The following is a 13,111-nucleotide window of genomic DNA, read 5'->3' as shown; positions in this document are numbered from 1 at the left end:
CTAACCCTGTCACTATAACCCTAACCCTGTCACCATAACCCTGTCACTATAACCCTAACCCTGTCACTATAAACCTAACCCTGTCACTATAACCCTAACCCTGTCATTATAACCCTAACCCCTGTCACTATAACCCTGTCACTATAACCCTAACCCTGTCACCATAACCCTGTCACTATAACCCTAACCCTGTCACTATAACCCTAACCCTGTCACTATAACCCTAACCCTGTCACTATAACCCTAACCCTGTCACTATAACCCTGTCACTATAACCCTAACCATGTCACTATAACCCTAACCATGTCACTATATCCCTAACCCTGTCACTAATACCCTGTCACTATATCCCTAACCCTGTCACTATAATCCTGTCACTATAACCCTAACCCTGTCACTATAACCCTAACCCTGTCACTCTAACCCTAACCATGTCACTTTATCTCTAACCCTGTCACTATAACCCTAACCTTGTCACTATAACCCTGTCACTATAACCCTAACCCTGTCATTCTATCCCTGTCACTATAACCCTAACCCTGTCACTATAACCCTAACCCTGTCACTATAACCCTAACCCTGTCACTAAACCCTGTCACTATAACCCTAACCCTGTCACTATAACCCTAACCCTGTCACTACAACCCTGTCACTATAACCCTAACCCTGTCATTATAACCCTAACCCTGTCACTATAACCCTAACCCTAACCCTGTCACTATAACCCTGTCACTATAACCCTAACCCTGTCATTATAACCCTAACCCTGTCACTATAACCCTAACCCTGTCACTATAACCCTAACCTTGTCACTATAACCCTGTCACTATAACCCTAACCCTGTCATTCTATCCCTGTCACTATAACCCTAACCCTGTCACTATAACCCTAACCCTGTCACTATAACCCTAACCCTGTCACTAAACCCTGTCACTATAACCCTAACCCTGTCACTATAACCCTAACCCTGTCACTATAACCCTAACCTTGTCACTATAACCCTAACCCTGTCACTATAACCCAGTCACTATAACCCTGTCACTATAAACCTAACCCTGTCACTATAACCCTAACCCTGTCACTATAACCCTAACCCTGTCACTATAACCCTGTCACTATAACCCTGTCACTATAACCCTTTCACTATAAACCTAACCCTGTCATTATAACCCTAACCCTGTCACTATAACCCTAACCCTGTCATTATAAACCTAACCCTGTTACTATAACCCTGTCATTATAAACCTAACCCTGTCACTATAACCCTAACCCTGTCACTATAACCCTGTCACTATAACCCTAACCCTGTCACTATAACCCTGTCACTATAACCCTAACCCTGTCACTATAACCCTGTCACTATAAACCTAACCCTGTCACTATAACCCTAACCCTGTCACTATAACCCTGTCACTATAACCCTAACCCTGTCACTATAACCCTGTCACTATAACCCTAACCCTGTCATTATAAACCTAACCCTGTTACTATAACCCTGTCATTATAACCCTAACCCTGTCACTATAACCCTAACCCTGTCACTCCAACCCTAACCCTGTCACTATAACCCTGTCATTATAACCCTGTCACTATAACCCTAACCCTGTCATTATAAACCTAACCCTGTTACTATAACCCTGTCATTATAACCCTAACCCTGTCACTATAACCCTAACCCTGTCACTCCAACCCTAACCCTGTCACTATAACCCTGTCATTATAACCCTGTCACTATAACCCTAACCCTGTCACTCCAACTCTAACCCTGTCACTATAACCCTGTCATTATAACCCTAACCCTGTCACTATAACCCTAACCCTGTCACTATAACCCTGTCACTATAACCCTGTCACTATAACCCTGTCACTATAACCCTGACCCTGTCATTATAACCCTAACCCTGTCACTATAACCCTAACCCTGTCACTATAACCCTAACCCTGTCACTATAACCCTAACCCTGTCACTATAACCCTGTCACTATAACCCTGTCATTATAACCCTAACCCTGTCACTATATCCCTAACCCTGTCACTATAACCCTAACCCTAACCCTGTCACTATAACCCTAACCCTGTCACTATAACCCTAACCCTGTCACTATATCCCTAACCCTGTCACTATATCCCTAACCCTGTCACTATATCCCTAACCCTGTCACTATAACCCTAACCCTAACCCTGTCATTATAACCCTAACCCTGTCACTATATCCCTAACCCTGTCACTATAACCCTAACCCTAACCCTGTCACTATAACCCTAACCCTGTCACTATAACCCTAACCCTGTCACTATATCCCTAACCCTGTCACTATATCCCTAACCCTGTCACTATATCCCTAACCCTGTCCCTGTCCCTGTCACTATATCCCTAACCTTGTCCCGCCCCCTCTGGCTGGATTACCCATATTAGAGTACCTGGCTAGTAGCTATCCTACCCTGGATTACCCATACTATCCTTTCCAGGATTAGCTACGTCACTGTGTCTCTGTCTGCCTGATGGCTAACTATCTGCCGCTAGCCAGCTTACAATGGATACCGTCTGTTGGTAGCTAGCCTACACTGGGTACTATTTACCTAGTAGCAAGCCTACACTGGATACCATTTACCTGGTAGCTAGCCTACACTGGGTACCATTTACCTGGTAGCTAGCCTACACTGGGTACCATTTACCTGGTAGCTAGCCTACACTGGGTACCATTTACCTGGTAGCTAGCCTACACTGGATACCATTTACCTGGTAGCTAGCCTACACTGGGTACCATTTACCTGGTAGCTAGCCTACACTGGATACCATTTACCTGGTAGCTAGCCTACACTGGGTACCATTTACCTGGTAGCTAGCCTACACTGGATACCATTTACCTGGTAGCTAGCCTACACTGGGTACCATTTACCTGGTAGCTAACTGACACTGGATAATATCTGCTGGTAGCTAACCTACACTGGATACCATCTGACACCGTAGCTAGACTACACTGTATACAATCTGCCGGTAGCTAGCTGACACTAAATACTATCTGCTGGTAGTTAGTACACCATAGCTAGTCTACACTGGATACCTTGAAGAACAGGAGCTTCATCAGCCTGGATCCTGCTGTAGCTAGCTGCCTTGCTGGCCAGGATCCTGGAGAGAGAAGACCACCTGTAGATGGTCCTGGTGGCAGAGGAGGAGCTGTAGATGAGTGTTTAATGATTTCAGAATGAGTGGGTCCAGCACCACCAGGCTCAGCCCCAACACGCTGCAGGTGAACGAGCCCAAGCGCTATGGCTCCACATTGTCTCTGGAAGAGAAGTGTGAACAGTCTTTCTTCCTCTTCTACTATTACAGGATGGAGGACGAGGCCGTGCTGGACCGAGGGGCCTCATTCCTCAAACACGTCTGTGATGAAGAGGAGGTAGAAGGTAAGACAATCAATCCAATCATCACATGTATTTATATTGCTGTTATTCCAACCGATACATTGCATGCATACCATGCTTTACAGTAACCCAAAGAGCAATAGTAACTTTACAATAACCCAGCCTAGACCACCCAAGAACAACAATAACTACTGTATGATCAGCCAAATGGATACGGTTTGTCCCAGCCTATACTCTCATAGTTAGGGTAAGGGTTTGTCTTAGCCAATACTCTCATTGTTAGGGTAAGGGTTTGTCTTAGCCAATACTCTCATTGTTAGGGTAAGGGTTTGTCTTAGCCAATACTCTCATAGTTATGGTAAGGGTTTGTCTTAGTCAATATTCTCATTGTTAGGGTAAGGGTTTGTCTTAGTCAATATTCTCATTGTTAGGGTAAGGGTTTGTCTTAGCCAATACTCTCATAGTTAGGGTAAGGGTTTGTCTTAGCCAATACTCTCATTGTTAGGGTAAGGGTTTGTCTTAGCCAATACTCTCATTGTTAGGGTAAGGGTTTGTCTTAGTCAATATTCTCATTGTTAGGGTAAGGGTTTGTCTTAGCCAATACTCTCATTGTTAGGGTAAGGGTTTGTCTTAGTCAATATTCTCATTGTTAGGGTAAGGGTTTGTCTTAGTCAATATTCTCATTGTTAGGGTAAGGGTTTGTCTTAGCCAATATTCTCATTGTTAGGGTAAGGGTTTGTCTTAGTCAATATTCTCATTGTTAGGGTAAGGGTTTGTCTTAGTCAATATTCTCATTGTTAGGGTAAGGGTTTGTCTTAGCCAATATTCTCATTGTTAGGGTAAGGGTTTGTCTTAGCCTATATTCTCATAGTTAGGGTAAGGGGTTTGTCTTAGCCAATACTCTCATAGTTAGGGTAAGGGTTTGTCTTAGCCAATACTCTCATAGTTATGGTAAGGGTTTGTCTTAGCCAATATTCTCATTGTTAGGGTAAGGGTTTGTCTTAGTCAATATTCTCATTGTTAGGGTAAGGGTTTGTCTTAGTCAATATTCTCATTGTTAGGGTAAGGGTTTGTCTTAGTCAATATTCTCATTGTTAGGGTAAGGGTTTGTCTTAGCCAATATTCTCATTGTTAGGGTAAGGGTTTGTCTTAGCCAATACTCTCATAGTTAGGGTAAGGGTTTGTCTTAGTCAATATTCTCATTGTTAGGGTAAGGGTTTGTCTTAGCCAATATTCTCATTGTTAGGGTAAGGGTTTGTCTTAGTCAATATTCTCATTGTTAGGGTAAGGGTTTGTCTTAGCCAATACTCTCATTGTTAGGGTAAGGGTTTGTCTTAGTCAATATTCTCATTGTTAGGGTAAGGGTTTGTCTTAGTCAATATTCTCATTGTTAGGGTAAGGGTTTGTCTTAGCCAATATTCTCATTGTTAGGGTAAGGGTTTGTCTTAGCCAATATTCTCATTGTTAGGGTAAGGGTTTGTCTCAGCCAATATTCTCATTATACCTCTGGTTCTTTCTTTCCTTTCGGTTCTCATGAGAGCCACCATAGCGCTTGTTGGTTTTTGCGACTGCATTTGAATAAACTTTCAACGTTTTTGAAATTGTCTCTATTGAATGACCTTCATGTGTTAAAGTAATTATGGACAGTTGTTTTGTCTTTGCTTATTTGAGCTGTTCTTGCTACAATATGGTCTTTAACTATCTTCTCAATACCACCCCTACCACCCCTACCTTTTGTAGGCCATCATTGTAAATAAGAATTTATTCTTATGTTCTTATGGCGAAGATACCATTAACGGGATCGATATGACAATAGCCAGTGAAACTGCAGGGCGCCAAATTCAAAACTACAGAAATCTCATAATTAAAATTCCTCAAACATACAAGTATTTCACACCATTTTAAAGATACACTTCTTGTTAATCCCACCACAGTGTCTGATTTCAAATAGGCTTTACAGTGAAAGCACCACAAACGATTATGTTAGTCCTATACACAGAAAAACATAGCCATTTTTCCAGCCAAGGAGAGGAGTCACAAAAAGCAGAAATAGAGATAAATTAATCACAAAACTTTGATGATCTTCATCAGATGACACTCATAGGACTTCATGTTACACAATACATGTATGTTTTGTTCGATAAAGTTCATATTTATATAAAAAAATCTCAGTATACAATGGCACGTTATGTTCAGTAGTTCCAAAAACATCCGGTGATTTTGCAGAGATCCACATCAATTTACAGAAATACTCATCATAAATGTTGATGAAAATACAAGTATTATACATGGAACTTTAGATAAACTTCTCCTTAATGCAACCGCTGTGTCAGATTGGGCGCTCAGAGCCCAAAACAACCATAAAGATATCCGCCATATTGTGTAGTCAACAGAAATCAGAAATAGCATTATATATATTCACTTACCTTTGATGATCTTCATCAGAATGCACACCCAGGAATCCCAGTTCCACAATAAATGTTTGATTTGTTCGATAAAGTTCATCATTTATGTCCTTTTGTTATTGCGTTCAGTTCACAAATCAAAATTCATGACGCGCGTTCACTAGGAGCAGACGAAAAGTCAAAAAGTTCCGTTACAGTCCGTAGAAACATGTCAAACGATGTGTAGAATCAATCTTTAGGATGTTTTTAACATAAATATTCAATAATGTTCCAACCGGAGAATTCCTTTGTCTTTAGAAATGCAATGGAACAGAGCTCACTCTCACGTGAACGAGCGTCACGAGCTAATGGCACTCTGCCAGACACCTGGCTCAAGCAGCCCTTATGAGCCCCCACTTCACAGTAGAAGCATCAAACAATGTTCTAAAGACTGTTGACATCTAGTGGAAGCCTTAGGAAGTGCAATATGACCAATATCCCACTGTGTATTCGATAGGCCAAGAGTGAAAACATACAAACCTCAGATTTCCCACTTCCTGGTTGGATTTTTTCTCAGGTTTTTGCCTGTCATATGAGTTCTGTTATACTCACAGACATCATTCAAACAGTTTTAGAAACTTCAGAGTGTTTTATATCCAAATATACTGATAATATGCATATCTTAGCTGCTGGGACTGAGTAGCAGGCAGTTTACTCTGGGCACCTCTGGGCACCTTATTCATCCAAGCTACTCAATACTGCCCCCAGCCATAAGAAGTTTAACTGTCTTGCCTAGTTAAATAAATGTTAAATAAAAAAATTAATAAAAAATACCTCGTCACAACACAACTGATTGCCTCAAACGCATTATGAAGGAAAGAAATTCCACAAATTAACTTTTAACAAGACATACTGTACCTGTTACTTTAAATGCATTCCAGGTGAGTACCTCATGAAGCTCATTGAGAGAGTGCCAAGAATGTGACAATCTGTCATCAAGGGGAAGGGTGGCTACTTTGAAGAATCTCAAATGTAAAATTTATTTTGATTTGTTTAACTTTTTTGGTTACTACATTATTCCATTTGTGTTATTTCATAGTTTTGATGTCTTCACTATTATTCTACAATGTAGAAATTAGTCAAAATAAAGAAAAACTTTACTGTATATATACTTTATAAGTTCAAAAATTGATGTAGCAACTACAGATTGCCCCTTTAAGTCTATCAACAGTGTGCGAGTTTGAGCAGGTGTCCATTAGGTCTATGGATTTTTTTTTAATCAGCATGAATTAGATGGAGCAATAAAAGCCCCGTAGTCTGGGATCCGCACTGTTGCAAGAGCGCATTTTTCACTGGCTGTCCACTGGTTTCAAAAACAATGATTGATACATTTGTTGAATTCATCCATTATTGGGTTTAAATACACATTTCCATTTGTGAACAGCCATCCACAACAACCACAATCCCCTAAAGCGCAATAGCATCGCAGCAGTGTGATTCACAGTAATGTTCTATGTGTATATATATATATGTTTTAACCTTTATTTAACCAGGCAAGTCAGTTAAGAACAAATTCTTATTTTCAATGATGGCCTAGGAACAGTGGGTTAATTAACAGCCTTGTTCAGGGGCAGAACGACAGATTTGTACCTTGTCAGCTCAGGGATTTGAACTTGCAACCTCGCGGTTACTAGCCCAATGCTCTTACCACTAGGCTACCCTGCCACCCCACGATATCAATTATAAGTGATATCCATATCGCCGTAGACTACACCACTGCTGTCATCCTTACCTCCAAGCGTCCAAGTTGGATAATCTTTGGACGCCGACAGCAGTCGTACCATTGGAAGACATAGCTTGGACTGTAGCCTACAAAAGCCTATTCCTGCACTTTTCCCGCAATCCATCAAACACATTTGGTGTGTCATCATAGGGGTCTCTGATTTGTGATCAGACTCGCTCAGGTGGAACAAATGTAAACTTCTTTCTTCAATGCTGATTTGAATGTCAAAGAAGTGTCAAAGATTTTTTTCGCAAACATTCTTTCTGAAATTAAAAGTAATCCTAGAAGTAATCCTCTAGTTTTTCAAAAGTAACCCGATTACAATATTTGAGGTGAAGTGCCTTGCTCAAGTGCACAATGGCAAGCTCCTGGGAGCTTTCCAGTTGCCAGCTCACTTCCCAACATATTTTTTCCATCACACCAGAGTTTTGAACCCTCTCTAACCATTAGGCTACCTGCCGCTACCTGCCTACCTGCCTCCCAAAGTGGACAGGGGACTGAGTGGGCTTGGGTCTGAGGGGACTGAGTGGGCTGAGGTCTGAGAAGACATGGAACAGGGGACTGGGTGGGCTGGGGTCTGAGAGGACATGGGACAGGGGACTGGATGGGCTGGGGTCTGAGAGGACATGGGACAGGGGACTGACTGGGCTGGGGTCTGAGAGGACATGGGACTGGGGACTGGGTGGGCTTGGGTCTGAGGGGACAGGGGACTGAGTGGGCTGAGGTCTGAGAAGACATGGAACAGGGGACTGGGTGAGCTGGGGTCTGAGAGGACATGGGACTGGGGACTGGGTGGGCTGAGGTTTGAGAGGACATGGGACAGGGGACTGAGTGGGCTGGGGTCTGAGAGGACATGGGACTGGGGACTGGGTGGGCTGAGGTTTGAGAGGACATGGGACAGGGGACTGGGTGGGCTGAGGTTTGAGAAGACATGGAACAGGGGACCGGGTGGGCTGGGGTCTGAGAGGACATGGCACAGGGGACTGGGTGGGCTGGGGTCTGAGAGGACAGGGGACCGAGTGGGCAGGGGTCTGAGAGGACATGGCACAGGGGACTGGGTGGGCTGGGGTCTGAGAGGGCATGGCACAGGGGACTGGGTGGGCTGGGGTCTGAGAGGACATGGCACAGGGGACCGGTGGGCTGGGGTCTGAGAGGACATGGCACAGGGGACTGGGTGGGCTGGGGTCTGAGAGGACAGGGGACCGAGTGGGCTGGGGTCTGAGAGGACAGGGGACTGGGTGGGCTGGGGTCTGAGAGGACAGGGGACCGAGTGGGCTGTGGTCTGAGAGGACATGGCACAGGGGACTGGGTGGGCTGGGGTCTGAGAGGACATGGCACAGGGGACTGGGTGGGCTGGGGTCTGAGAGGACAGGGGACCGAGTGGGCTGGGGTCTGAGAGGACAGGGGACCGAGTGGGCTGGGGTCTGAGAGGACAGGGGACCGAGTGGGCTGGGGTCTGAGAGGACAGGGGACTGGGTGGTCTGGGGTCTGAGAGGACAGGGGACCGAGTGGGCTGGGGTCTGAGAGGACAGGGGACCGAGTGGGCTGGGGTCTGAGAGGACAGGGGACTGGGTGGGCTGGGGTCTGAGAGGACAGGGGACCGAGTGGGCTGGGGTCTGAGAGGACAGGGGACTGGGTGGGCTGGGGTCTGAGAGGACAGGGGACCGAGTGGGCTGGGGTCTGAGAGGACAGTGCTGTGTAAAGATGGTGCCATCCCCCTCCTGTTAAACAAACTTTCTCCAGTCTTAGTAGTATTTGTTATGAGCAGTATAGATTTCCAACACAAAGATTTGAAATGCATCACATTACTGGATGAAGTAAGTTGGCTATTGGGAAAACTCCTTTAGTTCTGTGGTGCCTGAGGTCCTCACTCTGTCAGGCGTTTTCTTGTTCCTGTCCTTACCTCAGACTGAACCCTGACACAATCCCCTCACTTCCTGTGTGGGAGTCCGAGACTACAGTATAGGATCACACACACACACACACACACACACACACACACACACACACACACACACACACACACACACACACACACACACACACACACACACACACACACACACACACACACACACACACACACACACACACACACACACACACACACACACAGACAGACAAATCCTCAGTGCTAGGGATTATTTAATTCAGCCATATGTTGTAGTATAGGGCCTCAGTGAACAGTGACACTATTATCAATAGACTGAGTGGCCTGATGAAAACGTCTGCAGAGGATCAACATTTAAAGGGGCACTCTGCCATTGCTACATACATATTTTTTTTTACTTTTAAATCCATAACATATAGCCATTGGTTCTTGAAGAAAATAACTTAGAAATTCCTCATGAGCTTTGTTAAATTGTCTTACCTCATCAGAACCCAAAATAGAAGCTTGTTTTAGTTCTTTCTCACTGGGCACAGATGTCAATTCAACGTTGATTCCACGTTGGTTCAACGTAATTTTGTTGACATGATGTGGAAACAACATTGAATCAACCAGTGTGTGCCGAGTGGGTGATTTGTAAACAATGTCATTGTAATTAAACCCTGTATAGCCTCATAACATTATTAAAACTATACTTTTGATCTCATGGAAGTCCTTGCATCCATAGCTCTGTCTATGAATTTGAGAATGGGTACCTTTCTCAATCCATCAGCTGTTTACCAAAACAGTGGCTTTGTTATTGTTTGAACTCCAGATTGCATCTTTAAATTATTTAGTTGAAAAATGAACAATCAGCCTCCCGGGTGGCGCAGTGGTCTAGGGCACTGCATCGCAGTGCTAGCTGCGCCACCAGAGTCTCTGGGTTCGCGCCCAGGCTCTGTCGCAGCCGGCCGTGACCGGGAGGTCCGTGGGGCGACGCACAATTGGCATAGCGTCGTCCGGGTTAGGGAGGGTTTGGCCGGTAGGGATATCCTTGTCTCATCGCGCTCCAGCGACTCCTGTGGCGGGCCGGGCGCAGTGCGGGCTAACCAAGGGGACCAGGTGCACGGTGTTTCCTCCGACACATTGGTGCGGCTGGCTTCTGGGTTGGAGGCGCGCTGTGTTAAGAAGCAGTGCGGCTTGGTTGGGTTGTGCTTCGGAGGACGCGTGGCTTTCGACCTTCGTCTCTCCCGAGCCCGTACGGGAGTTGTAGCGATGAGACAAGATAGTAATTACTAGCGATTGGATACCATGAAAATTGGGGAGAAAAGGGGATAAAAAAAAAATATTTGAAAAATAAACAATCACACACCTTTCGAACTAGCCTATTGATCTGAACTAGCCTATTGATCTGAACTAGCCTGTTGATCTGAACTAGCCTATTGATCTGAACTAGCCTATTGATCTGAACTAGCCTGTTGATCTGAACTAGCCTATTGATCTGAACTAGCCTGTTGATCTGAACTAGCCTATTGATCTGAACTAGCCTGTTGATCTGAACTAGCCTGTTGATCCGAACTAGCCTGTTGATCCGAGCTAGCCTGTTGATCCGAGCTAGCCTGTTGATCCGAGCTAGCCTGTTGATCCGAACTAGCCTGTTGATCCGAACTAGCCTGTTGATCCGAACTAGTCTGTTGATCCGAACTAGCCTATTGATCTGAACTAGCCTGTTGATCTGAACTAGCCTATTGATCTGAACTAGCCTGTTGATCTGAACTAGCCTATTGATCTGAACTAGCCTGTTGATCTGAACTAGCCTATTGATCTGAACTAGCCTGTTGATCTGAACTAGCCTATTGATCTGATCTAGCCTGTTGATCTGAACTAGCCTATTGATCTGAACTAGCCTGTTGATCTGAACTAGCCTGTTGATCCGAACTAGCCTGTTGATCCGAGCTAGCCTGTTGATCCGAACTAGCCTGTTGATCCGAACTAGCCTGTTGATCCGAACTAGTCTGTTGATCTGAACTAGCCTGTTGATCAAACACTTTGTCCTTATTGTAACTATTGGTACGAACATTTCGCTCATTTTGTACATAATGTTGCTGCTACCGTCTCTTATGACTGAAAAGAGCTTCTGGACATCACAACAGCGATTACTCACCTCGAACTGGATGAAGAATTTACTACAGACACCCGAACAGGTCCTTATCCCCGTCATTCGCAGGAAAAGATATCGCGGAAAGAGATCATGGTGCCTTGTGAGGATCCGCCGATGAGTGGCTAATCTGACCTTGCCATCCGTACTACTGGCCAACGCACAATCACTGGAAAATAAATTGGACGAGCTAAATGCACGTATATCCTACCTACGGGACATTAAAACTGTAATATCTTATGTTTCAAGGTAAGGGGTGACGGTCTATGCATATTTGTAAACAACAGCTGGTGCACGATATCTAAGGAAGTCTCGAGGTTTTGCTTGCCTGAGGTAGAGGATCTCATGATAAGCTGTCTACCTAGAGAGTTTTCATCTGTATTTCTCGTAGCTGTCTACATACCACTCACAGACCAATGCTGGCACTAAGACAGCACTCAATGAACTGTATACCGCCAAAAGCAAACAGGAAAAGGCTCATCCAGAGGTGGCACTCCTAGTGGCCGGGGACTTTAATGCAGGGAAACTAAAATCAGTTTTACCTAATTTCTATCAGCATATTAAATGTACAACCAGAGGTTAAAAAAAACTCTAGACCACCTTTACTCCACACACAGATTACAAGCAAAAATTCAAGCAGGAAGCAACAGTGACAGGAAGCAAAAAAGTGGTCAGATGAAGCAGATGCTAAGCTACAGGACTGTTTTGCTAGCACAGACTGGAATATGTTCTGGGATTCTTCAGATGGCTTTGAGGAGTACACCACATCAGTCACTGGCTGCATAAATAAGTGCTTCGATGACATCATCCCCACAGTGACTGTATGTACATACCCCAACCAGAAGCCATGGATTACAGGCAACATCCGCACTGAGCTAAAGGGTAGAGCTTCCGCTTTCAAGGAGCGGGACTCAAACCTGGAACCTAAAACCAGGTCTCAAGCATGGATTACACTTGAGGCCCATGCGATTTCCACAGAGTTGGGTATGGCTGCCTTTTCCTGTTACGCTCCTTGCCTATGGAATAGCCTGCAGACTAAACTTAAACTTGAGACTCTTGTCCCCCTCTATTTACTGGAGCATTTTTACTGGACTTCCTGACGGGCCGCACCCAGGTGGTGAAGGTAGGCAACAACACATCAGCCAAGCTGATCCTCAACACGGGGGCCGCTCAGGGGTACATGCTCAGTCCCCTTCTGTACTCCCTGTTCACTGATGACTGCACGTCCAGGCATGCCTCCAACACCATCATTCAGTTTGCCGATGACATAACAGTGGTAGGCCTGATCACCAACAACGATGAGACAGCATACAGGGAGAGAGGTCAGAGACCTGGCAATGTGGTGCCAGGTCAACAACCTCTCCCTCAACGTGATCAAGACTACGGAGATGAATGTGGACTACAGGAAAAGGAGGACCGAGCACACACCCATTCTCATCGACGGGGCTGTGGTGGAGCAGGTTGAGAGCTTCAAGTTCCATGGTGTCCACATCACCAACAAATGAACATGGTCCAAGCACACCAAGACAGTCGTGAAGATAGCACGACAAAACC

The 13,111-nt window shown here is 44.9% G+C and overlaps 1 protein-coding gene across 2 annotated transcripts in view; it reads left to right on the top strand.

The window, feature by feature from the left end:
- slc4a4a (solute carrier family 4 member 4a) overlaps positions 1-13,111 on the top strand; it is a 249,535-nt gene that overhangs the window by 49,468 nt on the left and 186,956 nt on the right. For both annotated transcript variants that reach the window (XM_071404435.1, XM_071404436.1), the window contains exon 3: positions 3,334-3,407. In XM_071404435.1, the coding sequence (XP_071260536.1) occupies positions 3,334-3,407 (74 nt within the window). The remainder of the gene's footprint in view (positions 1-3,333; positions 3,408-13,111) is intronic.

The sequence above is a fragment of the Salvelinus alpinus genome, chromosome 5 (assembly GCF_045679555.1).
Source record: "Salvelinus alpinus chromosome 5, SLU_Salpinus.1, whole genome shotgun sequence".
Classification (NCBI taxonomy): Eukaryota; Metazoa; Chordata; class Actinopteri; order Salmoniformes; family Salmonidae; genus Salvelinus; species Salvelinus alpinus.
The sequence above is the reverse complement of the archived record's forward strand: the minus strand, read 5'-3'. Positions and strand labels throughout refer to the sequence as shown.